The sequence below is a fragment of the Cygnus atratus genome, chromosome 3, assembly GCF_013377495.2.
Source record: "Cygnus atratus isolate AKBS03 ecotype Queensland, Australia chromosome 3, CAtr_DNAZoo_HiC_assembly, whole genome shotgun sequence".
In the NCBI taxonomy this organism is placed as follows: domain Eukaryota; kingdom Metazoa; phylum Chordata; class Aves; order Anseriformes; family Anatidae; genus Cygnus; species Cygnus atratus.
In genome coordinates, this window is record NC_066364.1 from 74,883,928 (window position 1) to 74,902,763 (window position 18,836).

The window sequence follows — 18,836 nt, forward strand, 5'->3', positions numbered from 1 at the left end:
GAGGAGATATCTCCATGAATTTAAAAAAAAAAAAAAGTGAACTTTGCAATAATTTTAAGTCTGAAAGTCATGTCAGCAGCAAAAATCTGAGTTTCTCATCTGTTTGGTGTCCAGCAGAACTAAACAAACCTCCACTCTGAGTCTATGAGAGGTTGCACATGGTATTAAGAGATCAAACTCTAATCCTCTTAGTAGCATTTTCCGTGGAGAAACTGACATACTATATGTATTCACATCGTTATATGCATTATTCATATAAATTCTACGTACATCCACACAAAATATGGCTATAATTTCAACATAGTCCTTTATATACGGTATAATCTGAATCCTGTTCAAAAGTTGTCCTAAAAAGGAGTAAAAGTAGCATTAGGAATTTGCTTACATTCCCTTTATTGTGAACAACAGAACAGACTGTCTGACAAACAGATGTGTCTAATCTGCTGGTTAGTGCAAAACATTTATTGTACAAGCCCACATTACTCCCTCTCTCTCCTGTATGCATTAATGCCTCAATGTCTCATTTGTAATTCAGAGGCAAAGCGTAAGGAGGCTGTACAAAGCAGGTCAGTTTTAATTCCAGGTTGTGGGGCACAGTTATATAGCCAGGGCTTGACTAAGAAATTTAGCAGCTCTGCAGTGTGACCATGCAGAAATCTTATTTTTCCTATTGACATATCCAGCAATTATCAGGAAATGTTAAAACTCTCTCTATAGACACACTTGATTATTCAGCATGTAAATGTGAGACATCAAAGTACCTAAGCAGTGTGGCAGTGTGTAAATATAGCCCTATCCAACAGAAGTTTATAGTAATTCCAATTCATTATTTCAAAGGTAGCACAAGTGAAAAACGATATTCTTCCTAGGCTTGCTTGCTCCAAAGATTCGTTCCTGAGGACTCATCATTACACACTCCAAAGCCTCTCTTACCAGACAGTCTAAATATTCACTTGCATCCAGATAAATGAATTATTCATGTCAGCAGAGGCAATATCAGCTAGCAAAACAGGATGTTTCAAGCAAACACTGGTGCCCTATTATAATTCTGTACCAAGTATTCTTCTAAAGCCTAGTGAGCTAACATACTATGATAATTTTTCTGATAAATTCTTGCCTTGGTAGCCTACATTTTCTATTAATATCTATAGGATGGTTAAAATAATTCTACTGATAAATCAGTCACTTGATGTTCAGTTCTGTGAGTTTTTTTCTTCACAAACTATAGTACAATGCTGCTTTTCCCCCATCAGTACACCATACTATAAGTGGCTCCAAGCAAACATTTTTAATACTTCAACACAAAGCTGATCACTGGACTCAAAAGAGAAAAATGTCCAGCATTACACTATATTGCACACTGCTTATCTCAAAATCATCTCAGTAACCTTGACAAAATACTGCTACCAGTTACTTCTGCCTCAGCTATTAGATTAGAAGTAGGAACTGCTAAAACAAAAGATCCTGCTTGTTTTGTATTATAGGAAAACATTACTAAAAGGCCACACTATTATGGTAAAGTCATGATGGGAGTATTTCTAAGCCCAAATATTTATACAGGTAAGTAGAGTAACCTACTTGTTTCTGCAGCAAATCTAAATAAACTCCTCACAAAAAACCCTAGCTTGCTTCCTGGCATTTAAGTGTAGAAACTGTTCTGTAAACAGTGCAACGATGAAGCCCAGCTTATTGTAATGTTCCCCCACTTTCTCCTGCCATCTCCCCCTCTGCTTGGCTTGTTTATTGGCCACACAGTATACTTCCACTCAAGTTCCTGGGACTAGTAAGGTTTGCTTGTCTAGCCTCCTATTTTCACGAATCTTACACGAATATTATGTCATTAAGAACACTATTCTTCTCTCTGCATCTGTTGAATTTGACAATGGTTCAAAAGCAAATGACGAACAGGGTAGAAAGGACAATGAGAAAACTGCATCAAGTTTAATTTCTTTAGGACACTAAGCTAAAAATGGATCTAAATCAACAATTCAGTTTTTCAGTAATTTCCTGTGGTCATGTACACACAATTCCTTTCAGATCAACTACAGACACAGCATACTGACAGATCACTATTTCAGAAAAGTAAGAGAGAAACAATATAAGAATCTGACATTTCAGTTTGCATACAGTAGAACTGGTCTCTTCCTGGGTACCAGAACATCTCCTCCTTCCCTTAGTCAGGAACTTCAGCAGCTCAAAATTCACTTACTTGCACTGTACTTAATGAAACCAGATAGAGAGATGAAAACTTTCCATTAATACAGTCTTGTTGCAAACAAATAGTGAAGTGACTGCCACCAACAATTTTACTGTTTGTATTACAGTAAACTCTTCTGGACATCCAGAACAGCTATTACACTGTTCTCATATGCCTTGAAGATTATTCAATTTAAGAGGTAAGAACAAAACACTTTATATCTAAAATCCTGTCTCTTGGGCAACGATTGGAATTGCACTGAGAAGAAGGGTGATTCCAGATTTAACAATCTCAATATAGGGCCCATATAGAACATTGTGATTTCAGACACGGATGTGTTACCATCCTATACCTACATCCAACTCAACCAGATTTAGTCCACCAGGTTCCCAGTCTCAGCCAGGGGATGGCTCCCCTTTAGACATCTGTTTATGAAGATACCAGTTTTGTGCTAGACCTGAAGTTGGTAATAATTTAGGATGTACTTAAATCAAGTCTAAAGACAGAAGACAACATTTATTTGGTGTAGTCCTTGTAGACAACTTGAGGTCACCAGCTAGAAGATACACTGAAGCTGAGGAGTATTTACCTAGGGTAGGTTGCCAGTGCCTTCTGTTACATCTTTCATGTTCGCAGGGAAGAAAGAATACTGATATATCAATGACAATGCCACTCTGGTAACATGTTAAGTGTCACAACAAAAGCAACACAGGTTTTCTTCTGACTCAGATCTGATTCCAGGGAGAAAAACCAAAAAAGCAAAAACAAAGCAAACAAACAAAACAAAACAAAAAATAGCAATTTGGATTCACTTTTCATTTTGCTTTGAACTGTGTAGGTTTGAACTGTGACAGGTTTAGACTTTATAGCACTTTATTTAAAAGGAGAAGTAGCCCTCAACTACCAGGGTAATGTACTTTGAATGGAAAAAATTTTGATTGTTTTTTAAACATAAATGCCTAAATTAACGCAGGCGCACTCAAATTGTAATGAAATTCCCAAGATGAACTACACAAGCTTACGCCTTTTAGTTGAGATGGATGATGATGACACAACTGAGCAGAAACCATGGAAAGCCATTAGGCTTTGCGTGAATTCACGCATCTGAAATGACAACATAATGAAGTTGGCAGCTGATTTTCACTTTGAGGTTTTTCATTCAAAGTTCAAAAGAAAATTCAGAGGGTGCATACCAGAGGAAAATGGTAACATGGATAGCTTTATTTCAATTTTTTCAAAAAAAAACTGAAGACGCTATAGTAACAGTGCTTTAAAAACAGAGTATGGTGCTGTGAAAATGGTTCTGTATAGACCTAAAATCTCAGACAGACATTCATGCTCAGTTGGAAGCTGAGTTGAGTCAGAAGTATGAAACCCTCAACAACACATTTGGGAGCCTGTGGTGCAATGGGACTCACTAGGAGCTTTTGCTTCTGCTCCCTCTGGAAGGGAAACAATCGCAAGATGTTTGAACTACGGAAAATCAGAATGTAGAGACATCTGAAGAGAAAAAGGTAAAGACTACACGTATCAGAAGGAAATTTCTGAGCTACGTAGTAAGCACTGTGTTAGGGATTTGCTTTGGAGCTGTCTGGCCATCACCCAGCCTCCAAGCTGAGTGTCTCCTCTGAATCAGCACTTCCTAACATAGAGCTTTGTTTTTACTGATGACTCTTGAGTTACCTCAGTAAACTGAGTGTGGATAGTGTCAAAACAGAGATAGTGCAAGAAAAGCAAAATTATGTGATTCCCATTGTCTGAGACTAAAGCATAAATTAAAAAAAAAAAAAAAAAAAAAAGCTGAATCAGATGAATGACTGGGAGAAGGAATAAGATGGAACTGTTACCTTACAAGGGAAATATCTGAGAAGGCAAAATGAGAGTTTCAGTAGGTACTAGGAGCCCAGAATCAAGGGCATGGTGTATGGAGCTCTGCATTTATGTGGTCCAGCCATGGGAGTCTACACCCCAGTGCACAGCATATTCCAACCCTCAACCTTTATTTATGATAGGGAAGCAAAGTCTCAAGGAAAAGCAAAGAATCATATCACAGGAATGCAGAACAACTTGATTTCTCCTTCTCAGAAACAGGAAAATGGGGAGTTGATGTGCCTCCCCGAAGTGATGACACAAAGCCCCAGGCAATGACAGGTCTCTGGTCACCAGAAAGACAAATGAGTGCTTATAGACTACAGTGGTACTCCATGGAGGGAGCTCTATTCTTATTTCTATCTCAGTTCCATAAACATCACACTAGCAAAAGGAATATAAAAAGCAAGGGGAAAAGGTCAAGCTTTCTCTTGACTGTGGTGTGTACAGTATGTTAAATGTTTTGTAAATCTACAGTTTCCTGGGGATGGGTTATAATCACTATGGCTGTGCATATAGAAAACAACAGGGAGGAATAGATGTTCACAGAAGAGACCGAGAAGAAAAAAAAAAAAAAAAACACAAACAAACAAACTAAACAGATCAATAAAAATCAAGTGGTAAAAAGGGGAAGCAAAAGTCCAACCCATTTCCTATAAATAAGGCTCTTCAAAAAGCTGTTTTTGAAATGACCCAGATTGTCTGAATTAGAAAAGATTACATTTTTAATCCACTCATTTGAACATACATTATGAGAAAGATGGAAATATTAAATCCAAAACTTAAGACCTTTCTTATAACTCAGGGGAAAAAACTTCCCTAAAAAGAAAGATGCCCAAGAACAACAACTACTATAACATTAAAAATGTCTGCCTGTTATAGTATTTATTTAAATACAAGCACAATTCAAATGAATTTTATGACCTTTATAAGCCTATTACAAAATGAAAAAACACTTGTAAGCCAAGCAGGGGGAGAACAGGTAGTTGGCATAATTCATGTGATTTTTCTAAGTAAACTTCCACCCTTTAATAGATACCAATATTAATTTTCAAAAGTAAATTGGCATTTAAACTTTATCTTGGAGTTTGGAGAGAATATTTTCAAAAAGATAATCAGGATGAAATTAATACCTTTCAGCTGATAATCACTATAGGTGGTGTATGTTTTGGATGGAAGTGACAGTTCTCAGTAAGGTCATTTCCTTAATTGTTAATTAATCATTAATAAATTGTGTTCCTTCAAAGGTCCCATTTGGGATTTCCCATCTGGGGAAAAAAAATTGTTTGCAAAATAACAAAACACCTGTTGTTGAGAGTGCTTTTCGAAATTCATTTCATCCTATCGGGCCATAAGATGTGTTTTTCAGCACATGGTTTTTCAGAGAAAAGTAAATACAGACTGAATTTCTCTGCTGTGCAAGAAAGGGTGCTGTAGCATCAACGGCATTAACAGCTGTGAGAAGGACCAGAAGAACTTCTGCCATATGATGCTGCCATATTTGCAACAGAGGGAACAGTGGAACAGAGGGAAGTAGGTTAGGAAATACTGTCTACATCTACTGTACAAGTGTAGTAAGCTCTGCTGCCCATCATCCTTACTAGCATTGCCGCTCAATATATTATGAAGTGACATTAAGTTTTTCACAAAAATATGAAAAAATGCATGTACCATTTGATGTATATGTTTTGTAAGGATTCCTCAATTCTGCAAATGCAAACTGAAAAATATACACTAAGAGAAGTTAATGCTCATGGGAAAACGGCTTCTCCAGCTCTGGTAACACTGGCAATTTATATATAATACTGTACTCGTGCAACTGTCCCTTTTTTCAGACCTGAGATGATGTTCCCAAAGTGCTCATCGTGACATTCAGGAGCTAAGGAAAGCTTGAGATAGTCACCAAACTAAGGCTACTGTACCTCTGCAGTTTTTAAAGGAGAAAAAGTCTCTCCCCACTCCCCCAGTTTAGTTGGACCAAAGGTCTGCTCTAGTAAGTCTGCATATTTTTTGTTTTAAATTTGCAGAAGAGTGAAGCAGTTTTATTACCTCAAACTGGCATGCATCATAAACCCAGATAACTTTGCATCAATGTAGAGACTGAGAGGGATTAGCTGATACAAGCTTCTGATGGGGCTTCCCTGCTTTCGCACAACACAGCATGTTTTCTGTGTAGATTCACATAACACCCATCCACTTCTTGACTGAGTCTAAACACAGGGTCCCACCTTTGGAGGAAAAATTCAAGAAAAATTGTCAGAATGCAAAAATAAGAGCTAAGATTAACTACCATGCTTTCTTTTCCTCCTTTTGTGCCTATTTCACTGGCTAACACATTAAAAGAAGATAACTCCCAAGAGTGTGAGAATTTAGAAAACAACGGCAGACACATCTTCAGAAAGGCATATAATCTTTCAAATTAAGGCTCTGCAAACTGTTTGAAATCAGCTGGAAAATGCCAACACTTTCATATTATTTTGTATTGCCACTACATGAAAATCATGCACATTTTGAAAACGTCTTGGTTTAAATAACTTGAAAATGCTGATTTAATGAAATGTTAAGGAGTTCATTTCAGAAGAAAGACCAGTGATTTTACGTGCCAGGAAAAAGCTTCTTTTTAACATAGTGAAATGTTATTAAAAAATATCTGAATTATGTGCTATATAACATCTGCACACATTTAGTAATCAAAAACTCAAATTTGGTGATATGAAACGTTCTTTAACCGTGTCATGGAAATAATCCAATATAAAGCCTAACTTTCAGGTAACAGTTTAGTTAGACCTGCAATGCATAATCATACAGGAATAAAGTAGATACTGTGCAGACTAGCAGGTCCAGCAGCACTTAAGATATCTAGACAGATGACTTTAAAATGGATGCAATTACAACTTTTGCTTGTTGTCCCAGGCATTTTCTAGTCACAGACTGAGATTGTCTCATACAGGAAAGGTGGGTGTGGAGATGTGCTGATGCAAAAGTTAAAGGCAAACATATCTGCCAGGGTCACAGAGCCTGTCCATGAGTTGCTCTCGGTAGAAATGGAGAAGACAACATCGAACTGCTGCAGGATTTTCTTTGTTACTCACTAGCAAAACAACAGAAATTTCCACTAAAGGAAAAAAAAACTCCCTGAACCCAAAAAATACAAATATCCACCCAAGCTGTTTACTTATTTGTCAGGAAAATTACTTATATAACCATTAACGTATTATTGGGGTTTTCTTTCATATCTATCAGTTCTTACCAGTTTGCATATAAATTATATAGCATGTTGGGCCTCTTAGCAAACAGCCAAGGGAGTTATTTCTCTATCCAAATGTTAGACTGAAATACCAGCTTCTGGGATGGCTGGGCTCACAAATGCCAAGAACACATCCTATTTCTCCAGTGTTACCACCCCAGAAGAGGCTCAATTCCAGAGCACATTCTGTAATACACAGTTCTCACCACCACCTAGCTCATTCGCTGTGTATGGCACACAGAGGCCCGTGCCGTATTGGTAGCTGAAAGAATTGTTGGATTCCTTCTCTTTCAAAAGGAAATACAGATTCTTGCTGCTTTTACATCAATAATGAAAAAGAAGGAAAAAAAAATAGGGATATGGTAAAGCTTTGCGTCTGGAAAACATCTTTGTGCCAATTTGTATATGGAGATATCTAAGGCTCTGTCATGTTAACAATGATAGAAGAGACTCACAAATTCAACACAGAATTAGTCTTCTTCATAGCTTTAAAGACCAACCTCTAATATTTCTCTGGAACAGAAATTTTGTTCTTTATTATGCCTTACATGTTATTTCATTGCTTGTAGCAGAAACTGAAGCTGCTACTAAATTCTGTAGATTTTAAACTGAATTTCCATACAACCTTTTAAAAATATCACAGAATCATCTAGGTTGGAAGAAACCTCCAAGATCACCTAGTCCAAGCTCTGAAAAATATCTAATCGTACCAGTTTTATCCTTATTGAGTTCTACAGAATGTACATATATATATTATAAAAAAAAAAAAAAAAGCACAACATAAAATTCCAGGCCCTGAATATAGATAATATATGCATAACATTTATATGTGCATAAAACATATTCCACACTGTTACCTGAATGTTGAAGAAAATCCTCTTTTCCTGCCTACCACCGTTCCCAGCTCCCCACCATTTTATACTCACACCATAACAGGCCCCAGCAGGCTGATCTCCTGGCACCCAGATATTCTTAGAGCTGCCCCACGCTGCAGCACTGGGCTGACCCTCCAGTTGCACACATCACAAGAGGGTACCGCAAACTTGCCTGAAGGTTGGTACTCCTGTGAGCAAGCAGGCCTGGGCAGCCTCTATTGTGTGACATGAGGTAAAGGACAATTTAACAGATACAATCACGCTCGTTCCCCTCCCCCTCATATGACCTTCAGCTTATTCATAATGATGCTTGAAGAGAACCATTTACTGCCCTGGGCTAGTCACACACAGGTCCAAATTTGGCCCTGTGGTAATGAAGCACAACACACTTTAATTACACCTGGAGTTTAAATGAGCTTATTTCATAGGATATCTGGTGTTTAACTAATTATTATTGGAAATGTCTCTGTCTTCTGAACGTTCAATTCCTTGCACGTCCAGTATCATTGGACTCCTAGTGCTCAGTTAGGGGACAGCTCAAGGCTTTCCCGCATCCTACAGTGAGAGCAGCTCTGCCAAAATTCTGATGCTGGTGGTATTTCTAGACAGTTTAGGCAAGTTGGATACAGGCTGTTCCACTAACCTGCATCACCTTGTACTGCTGACTGGGTGCCAGGCTAACAAGCCCCAGTAACACAGCAAGAGAGGAAGGAAGAAGGGCTCAGGGCAGTTAAATGCTCTCATTCCGATTGTAGATGGCAATGCTTTCTTAGGCTAGATAAACTGTAGTGCTCCACATGCTGAGACAGTCCAAACTCTGAAATGTGTAATAGCTCCACAAAGCAATGGTAAAGACTGACTCCAGGATTACAAGCGCTGACACGCCATCAAGAGCAGCACATTTCAAAGCAACAAGAGCGATTTCACAACTAAAGGATGGCTGCTCCCTTCTGTCTTCCAAAGCCATCCTGTGGCCACCACATCCCCATGCATGCACCCACTGAGGGAACCTGCATCCCAAAACCATCTGCCTGGGAGGTATTTCCCTGCGCTTGAGTGGTAGCTGACTGCAAAGTCCTTGAATAGATGCATTGCTGGCTTCCTTATACATCCCCAGTCAGGAAGCTAGAAGATAGATTCGGAGGTCCAGTCATCCTTTTCCATTTCCTGAGACTTTGTTCTTCAGGAAGCAAAAACATAGCTGGTGAGAACTGATGGCATCACACACGCACACACCCCTGAGTGCAGAACTAACTGGTGCTTCCCTGCAGTACTGTGAATCTTTCTTAACAGGGCATACTTTTACAGAATCGTTGCAGAAGTGAGACCATAAGTCTTGTTAAGTGAACAACAGGGACTAGTAAATATTTAGGTTAGAAGTATTTCTACTTCAGTAACTGGTAAATAAGCATAAAAAGTTTTTTTGTTCAGATTTCTGTTTTACTTGAGAAAGTTGTCTGTGAGGACACAAATGCAAAGAGCACGCACAAAACTAATCCTTTCCTGACACTAGCAGGAAAAAGGATGATTCAAATGCTACTGATAATAAAAATAGATGCAGGTGGGCTCAGCCCCCTTGGAAGCAGACTTCTTGTGTCACAGGGTCAGACAGGCCGTAACATTATGAGTTAAAACCTAGAATAAAATTATGTATTTTCCACTTGCATGAAACCAAGTTAGTTCCAATTACTGCTAGGCAGGGCTCAGCTACCCAGTGCATCCACCCGGTTCACCAGGTCCAGCTCTCATCCTCCTGAACACCTACAAAAACATACTCCAGGCTCTGGGAACCGCAGCATTACCTGCTCCACACAGATACAGTGAAGAGGCACTGGCCTTTCCTTGTCATTCGTTTCATCATTTGCTCATGGCCAGGACCCAACATGTGCTCACCATACCGCTGTGTCATCGCCAGTGGCATAAGGCATGCACACGTACATCCTCTCAGCTGATCGGACCCATCCCGTAACCAAATGAAGATATCTTCTGTTACGGGAGGGGGTCAGGCTTACACAGGGTCATGATCTTAAAAGTCCCTAACTTTCAGGAAGGAGGAAAAACGTTTTTCCCACCCTACTGCAAAGATTGAGAAAGTGGACCCGGAAATCTTGTAAACACATAAAAATTCTGCTGCAAAGAAAAGGACACAGTCTGTTTTGCGGTTACAGTGAGTAGGACAAGATGACACAGGCTTAAATTGCTATAAGAAAAATTGTGCTAGACATTAGAAAAGCTCTCAGACACTAAGGATAGCATTGTAAAATAAACCTCCTAGGAAGGCTGTGGGGCATTTACCATGGGAAGTGTTTAAGAAGGGACCAGACAAACATGTTTGGTGGAATAGTTGAGATATAGCTGTTATTGCCTAAGGAGGAGGGAGAGTCCAGATCAAAGTTTTTTAGATCTGTCCGAGCCCCCTTTTTTTTTTTTTTATGATCTTTCTGTGGACAAGTTATCCCTACATCTGCCTGCTTAATTTTCATTTTCTCTAGCTCAGCTCAGTTAATTTGAGGCTTGGGGGAAGGAGCACATAGCAAGCCTGATGCACAAGATACTGTTTATTTGGAATAAAGTCACAAGTATTTGAAGATTTTTGGAGCAATTTCTTCATTACAAATACGTTAGTATGTGAGTAAGCTCTCTTAATGCCAAAACAACGTAGATAGGTAGACTTATGTCAAATAACTTGAACAATCACATAGTTTCCATCTTAAAAACAGGGAATGTTGGGCACAGAGCCCTGAACCACATATAATGAATGACACAGCAACTTAAAAAATGAATCTGGAAGTTAGATTTCCTGGCTCCTCAAGTGACCTGTTTGATGGACTACATGCTCCTCCTGCTCTCTTTCCCCTGCCTTGCTTCGCTTCCCCACAACCAGGCAATGCAAGATTACAAGAACTGCAGCATTTCCTCATAAAAGTCTTGCCTGCAGCTGGGGGAAGTCAGACTACAATAGCGTTGGTAACTTCTGCTATAACAAGGACACACATCACAAAAATTATAATTACCAAGGGGAAAAAAAATACTAAAGCTGCCTCAGGACTTGCACCTTGCAGAGCTGATCTTGGGCTGCTAATCTTCATCCCTTTTCTTTACCTTGCCTCTTTCTGTCTAACAGTTGACTGAAAGAATATATTCCTCCACAAGATGATTATCTATAAAAATAAGAGAGAAGTCAGAATAAAGGACTCACTACTGATAAAGAACAGTATTGCTGGACAAGTGCGGAAGAGTTCACACATGTTTGCAAGTGAAGCGTTGATCCAGCCCACTGTGCAAAAGGAGACGGCTAGCTCAGCATTTCCCAGCCACTTTCCTAAGGCTGCTGTAACTTAAGCCAGTAGGAAATCAGAATCCAAAGTGAAGATTAAAACTGAAAAACTCTCTGAACAGAGTATCATATAGCCAGTGCCTGTCCCTCTGCACTGTTCCTTACCAGACTTGATAGTCTTGCTTCAATTTCCTATACACCAGCATTGGAAGTCAAGGAGGACCACAACTCTGGTCACCCCCACAGGAGGTCCAGCCTCTCACAGCTGGCTGAGTTGAGAGAGGCTAACTCAAATTTAATTTGGAGGCTGATTTGGAAAAGGTCTGGTAGGCTCTAAGCCCCATATATAGACGAAACAGAATCTGGATTCACCGTTACCAGTAAGACAAAACAAGAATTAAAACCATTAAAGAATAAAGATTTAAAAATGCACTAGGAGTGCAAAAGTCAAGAAAATCTCCAAAACTCATCAATGTCAGTGTTTTAATTGGCCATTTTATTAAAAAAAAAAAAAAAAAAAAAAAGGCTTTTGCGTCACTGGAATAAACACAATCAAATTCTTTGCATGCTTAAGTCTTTCCTAGCTTATTCGAATGGCATAGTTAACTTTTGATTTATAAATCAAGGATATTGCTCACTGCTATAAGATGCATTCCACTGGGGCTCGAAGTCTTTAGCAGAGCCACACTGTGCGTACATTCTCCTAATGGTTTCACATTCATGTTCATCAACACTCAGCAAGAACCATAAACAAAGCCCATCTCTCGGATGCACACATGCAGTTCCCATTGACTTTGCTGGATTTTCAGCTGACTTCAATAAGAACTCTGTGTGCACGCAGAAGGGCAGAACTTGGCTCTGCACATTTAATAAAATTACATCACTAGATACCTTATAAATGAAGGGCAACACAGGCCATACTGAAAAATAACAAACTGAAAACCCGAAGTGTGGCCAAATCAGTTCAAATTTCAGCTAAGTTTTCCCAGAACAATAAAAATGGCACACATTTTAGGCAAGATAAAAGTCCAGCAATATCTTATTCACCAGAGTGTGCCCTGCAGGACTAAGTAGGAAACCTATCTACATAAGGCAATGATCTTGTTGTCTCAGATGGAGCAATGATATTGGCATATGAAATGATTAAGTAAAGGTCAAGTTACAAGCTGTGATTTGCTAAGTCATTTCTGCTTCTATATCCCTTCTCTGTAAGTTATGAAGCTCACTGCAACTGGATTTAAAGCATAGCAGAATACCACAGAGGCAAAAGTAATCTATCCTACAATATTAACAACTAATATTATATTATTTTGAACCTACTCCAGCAGTGGTATTTTAAAGATTTCAAATGCTTGAATGCAGAAGCAACTATCTTTAAGATAGATGCTTCACCCCTCTTCGTGACCCCCCAAAAGAACAGCATAACAAAAATCCCACACAGCTTAGAAACAGCAATCCTCTTCCAAATTTCAAATGACATCTAGCAACACATAATTTCTGCCAGGTATATTAGCTAAGGCACACTAAGCAAAGCAATGCCACATGTGTTTTCTCCAAATTTCTTCCCTTTATTTTACTTTTACTCATTCCATGATGTAATAACCTGTGTCTTTTTACTGCCTCTTTAAAAATATCTACCTATTAGGATGAAGAATATTCTGACTTCTGAAAATCTAACTACCAACAGGTCTCTTTGCACTTTCTTTTTGGCTGACAAACGCTCATTAGCCTGCAATTACAAATTTATACACAAAAGTACTCAGAGATGGAAATCACAGAGGAGGCTTGATGTTCATGTTTGGTTTTTCCCCTCTAAGCAGGAACATCTCTGATGATTTTCACACTTAAATAGCAGAACAGATTTCATGAATCATTTTTTCTTCCTAGTTGGAACAACCCCTATTCCCTGTTGCATTATAATACTGAGTCACTTTGCATAAAGTTGGCTATTACTGCCAAGCCAATGGAGAGAAGAGAGAAGTGGATATAATGCTCTGAACTTACATGTGCAACAGGATATCCAGGATGCTTCTTGAAGCAAATTATTTTAAAAAATATTTAAAATTAGAAAATAAAATCATTATAAGACAACTCATGTAAGGAAAAACTATATCAGATATTGAATGTAAATGTCCAGTGTATCTAATATAATACTGGTGATAAAAATTATGCTAAAAACTTTTTCCCCCCCCAAATGAAGTAAAGGTCTGGCCAGTTACAAATACTGAGTTGCATTGGTCATTCACACTATATAATTCAGTAAGTTAAATAATTATTGTGGTGAAATCTGTTTCTCCCAAACTACAGTATCATCAAATGACTAGTTATGAGGTCTGGTAAGGCTCTGCTGTCTCAAAATTGTCTCCCCCTAACATGGCACCCTGAAACTGACAGCCCGTGAAGATGCTTGTCTGTCTCAGGAGAACTGCTTCACGCAACTCAGCGACTTCAGATCTATTTTCTGTTGGCTCTGATGGAGCATGAGCCTGGTGAATTTATAGTGTGTTAAAAGAAACATCTATTTCAGCTTAGCCTTTGCAATTAGGGGTTCACAGCATATCCCCCTCAATCCTGGAGGCTTAGGATTGGTGGAACAAGGGAGCTTTAACAACTGATGTCAACTTCCATTTATTAGTTTTACATTTATAACTCAATGAATGAAACAAAATCAGGTACCTTACACAATCATTTTTCAAGGAAACTGATTTTAAAGAGTTAAGAAAAAAACACCAGCCCCAAACTCTGCTTTTCTGCATGTCCCGTTTAAGCAATGACACATGAAGAACTTTATGTCCAAACAATTACCTAGTACTTTAAATAGGACACCAAGGGAATAAGATTTTAAAATGTATTCACACAGCATGAGACTAATCCTTCTCTTGGGAATACTGGTGCAAATCAGAGTAACTCCTCAGAGGTCAGCTGAAGTACACCAGCATAAAACAAATGTGAGACAGAGGAGAATCAGGCCCCATCTACCTTTATTTTAATGCAGAGGTTGCAGATCATCTACGATGATAAAGTGAACAACATAAATAAAACTGACATTTATTCAATTGATCTCACTTCCTGCCAACTATTCACAGCTCCAAATATAGGGCTGAAGAACAATGGTTCAAGGAAGAGAGGCAGAAATCCTGCTTCTACCCCATTCACATATTCCTATCTGCCAATACCTCCAACTTGAACTGCTTTTCATCTCCCTGTAATGCTGAACTGCTTTAGGTTTAATTTGACATTGCTCCCCAGCTCCTGAAGAACAACTTCTCCTTACAATAAAATAAAAAGAAAATACCAGGATGCAGGAAAGAGATGATAATTGTAAAAATCTGTGTAAGCATGAGAATCTATAGAAAAACAAGAAAATCTGTCTTGCATACAATATATACGCAAAGCATTAGTAAATTGATCAATTATTTGAAAATCTAGCACTAAGAATGAATTATATGCTTGCAGGGGAGGAAGACTGAAATACAAGGCTATTACAAGTCATGCTGTCATTTGTGCTAATTTAAGTGAATATGTAATGATTTCCTACTACTTCATGATGTCCTGAACCAGCTTCCTCCCCCTGTGCCAGGCTGATAAAAGGATCCTTAGCAACACACTATATATATTATGCAATGTATTGAACGCTACCAAGGAAAAGCCCTGAATTTCACTGAAACAAAGAACATCAGGTGCGAGCAGCAGCACCTCCAGGGAAAGACCACCTTTAACTATTTACCGTGCCAGCAAAGGCAGACGCTCTCTTGTACAAATCTCTGCTAGCAGTGTGTAACGGTATTTGCTACGTATAACAAAGTTACCGCGGATTTTACCTCAAATCTACTTAGGCTCGAGCTCTTCGACCGAGACTTCTTGCGGAGATAGACGGAGAAGAACCGCCGCACCGTGAACTTCTTCATGTTCATTTCCATTGCCCCGTCTGAGCTCCGGTGTGGAGCACAGCGGAGCTGCAGCACAGGAGGAAGCTAGCACATCCCAATTGCCCCCTATTTATATCCACAGGCAGGAGGAGATCCACTGGAGCTGCCGCTTCTCTTCATCCAGCCGGGCTCGGCTAGATGGGTGAGAGGTGCGCTGCCCTTAGCGCGTGCAGTGCGCTGCTCGCTGCCGAAAGGCGTTACACTCCGTCCGTCTGCCTTCCCACTGTTTACATTTCGGTGCTGCAAGCCCAACTCTCTCCCCACTCCCTCTCCCCGTCGCCTTAGGTCCTACTACACCCAATCAGGCTCTGCTGCCACTGCATGCATAATCAGCTCCGGCAGATGACAGCTCCCCAGTCCCAGGCGTAGCAGGTTTGAGATAAATATTAGATGCGTCTGTGGCTTTGCACTGCCCTCCTCTCTCAGCCAGGCTTTTTCGATTTCCTGGTTTCTGAATCACATGGGGAATAGGCACACGCTGCACTTCTGTTTTTAGCCCGGAATTTTGCCGCTGCTATAATTACTGAGGGCAACAGTGGTCAGATCTGAGAAGAGGCGAGCTCCTGCACCAGAGCCTCTCCTGGGAGAAGGCTGAAGGACGCCATGAACCCGCTGTCGGAACAGGAGGGTCTGGACCTCCTCTCATCCTGAGGACTGTGCACAGTAACGCTTCCCACACCCTTAAATCAAAAGCTTAAAATCCTATTCATAGCTTACCCACCAGCTCCACATTAAAATACCTAACGCTGGCACAGCTCTGAAAATAGAAAGCACACTCTAAATGGGAAGTATTACTATTCTTATTGTACTACAGCAGGGAGCTACAGCTCTTCTCAGAGGTTAAATATGTACATCTATTTACAGGCTGCAGTTTGAGCTGCTCGCTATACTGGAAGCATGCATATTTACAGCTGCCCCCACCTCCACCCAGCATAAACATATTTTTCAGCTTTTCTTCAAGAACTAATGAATCTGAGTGTGATCCAGAGACTGAAGAGCTTTCTCTGCCTGCCATATGCAGCTCGGGCTCCTTGTCCTTGGCAGCCTTTCCTTTCTGACTAGCAAGGAGCATCCAGACATGCCTTTCTCCCATATCCTCATATGGAAAGTGAATGTCTCTGATGACTTATTAATGACTCAGATAAATAAGCCCAAAGAGAGCTGACACCACTACAGCCTGAGAAAACTCTCAGAGGTTAAATGACAATACCTCTCCAATCAATCTGCTCTACACAGAGGGAGTTGAATTTTGCTTTAATTGCATGTCTGGGCTCTGCCATGAACCACGTTGGCTGGTCATGCCTGTCGCTACCTGCTTTGTTTGCAGGTTCTCTGTCCCTCTCATTTGTTTAAAGCTCGCCATAGTCTTTGTACCTGGAAAAGCAAGAAAATTAAAACAAGTAAAGGAGTATTTTGGCACTACATACTCTTTTACCACTACAGTTGTGTTGTTTTCTGGCTAAAGACCCTGGAGTGAAGGCAACCAGCCCAGCAGAAACACAGCTATCTACAGATACACCAAAACCCTTTTCACAAGCAATAAACAGGTAAAAAGCAATGTGGTGACCTGATCTCACCAGTAGCAGCCTGACTGGAGTGAGGGCCTGAGGCGCTCGCCTCACCCCAGCATTACCCCTATGAGTCCTCAGCTTTTACTTGCTGTTTCATTGCTAGTGCTTCTTTCTGCGCCCTGCCCTCTGCCTGCAAAAGGGGCATCCTTAGCCTTGCCTTCCTGATGACAAAAGGCTTTTGAGAGCCACAACCATTCTCATGTTTGTAAGCCACTTCAGCTTTAAATAGTAATCAGACTAATCAGGGTAGCTCCCTGAAACCTTCCCCTCAGGTATACAACAAAGTCCTACCTGGACACTGACATCGTGCACAGATGATCATTTCCCTGCTCTCAGTACACAGGGTATTATCCTGCCCTATGTAAGAAGCAGCAGTATATGAGAGGCTGCTGCTACTTAGGCTAGCAGATTTGTCACAGCCTTCACTTTCCATTAGGCAAGCAGTACTTTAACATGCAAGGACATGTGGTCACCATTAAACGTACCTGTTCTGCAATAAACATCCAAAATTATGCATGCTACAATTTATTACCTATCAATTACATTTATTATGACCAGAATTTTGTTCTTTACCACACACACACACACACACAGTTATGATGAAGTAACAGTTTATTGTGAGCATCAGAGTAAAAGCTGACCTTTGATGCTACAGGTTATACTGCAATGTTAACAGCATCTCCAGGCTAGGGGGGCAAGTCTCCCCTTACATCCCTGCTAAGATCCAGGTGCAGGCATGGAAATAGGAATGATCTGCTTGTTTTCTTAGTCTCCTCCCAACAGGTGATTAGGGATTAAGTACAGAAGGATAGATAACACCACCAGTGCCAGGACGCTGCTCTTCACCTATGGGGCAGCAGAGCAATAGAGGTATTGCTGAATGCGTCTTCCAACTGTAAACAGCACAAGCAACTAAGTTACAAAAATTTACAGAAGAAAGAGTACAAATACAGAAATCAAACAAAAGGCACGAGCATTGAAAACTAAGCATAGGGACAAATATCTGAAAAGTAAATTCTACTGCAGTTGCATTCACATAGTAAGCTTCTGGGACAAGTAACTTAGCTTTGCTTCAGAACAACAAATGTGAGGAGGTGTCAAAAAATAATCTCAAACTTTCAGCTACTGAGACAACATCCAGTTTTCCCAATGATTTTTTCTTTTTATTTTAAGGTGCAAGCCAAAAGATAAATTAGATCACACTGGAACATTCATCATTATATTTATAAACTTATAACTGTCAGATCAACTTGCAACTTGAAAAAAAAATCATTGCACTTAGAAATTCATGGCTGTGAAGTATTAACAGCTCCCCTCTGAGTAATTTTAACTGCCGAGGAACTGCTGGAAAAATAAATCCACTGAATGTTTCCAAGACAAAAATAAACAACAAAACTGGTGGAGGGAGCATATGATGCATTGATACCAAATATTGATACTCTGTATTCTGAATTATACTTTTTAAAACTGCAATAATATTTGTTGCAGCACAAAATAAAGAAAATAAAGAAAAGATCATGGCTGCTCCCAGTGAAGTTAATAGCGAAATAAAGTTTATTTCAATTGGAAAAGGGCTTAAAAAAACAAGCAAACAAAAGAAACCCAAACCCAGTATTCGAAACAAACTCTCCAAAAGAAACCACTTGAAATTTGATATCAGACAGCCCAGGTTCCAAATTTTAAAAGTTAAAAAGAAAATTCCCAATAATATCCAATGAAAGCTGAAGGACCTCTCCTTATGTTTGCAGATGGACCATAACAACAATGGTAAAAAATTGAAGGACACAGTCTTAGGAAATTCACACAGGGCAGCAAAGAAACCTGCAAGGAACCAAAACAAGAATGCCAGCAGCCAATGCCACAGGAATCAC

General features: G+C 39.7%; 1 protein-coding gene across 2 annotated transcripts in view; it reads right to left on the reverse strand.

Annotated features, from left to right (window-relative positions):
- The window catches only part of RPS6KA2 (ribosomal protein S6 kinase A2), a 224,036-nt gene that overhangs the window by 157,175 nt on the left and 48,025 nt on the right, over nt 1-18,836 (reverse strand). The window contains exon 1 of one of the 2 annotated variants that reach the window (XM_035539011.2): nt 15,287-15,794. The exons of the other annotated variant lie outside the window; for it this stretch is intronic. Within the exon in view, the coding sequence (XP_035394904.1) occupies nt 15,287-15,385 (99 nt within the window). The 5' untranslated portion in view covers nt 15,386-15,794. Of the gene's footprint in view, nt 1-15,286; nt 15,795-18,836 lie in introns of those variants that run through there. 2 annotated transcript variants of the gene reach the window in all.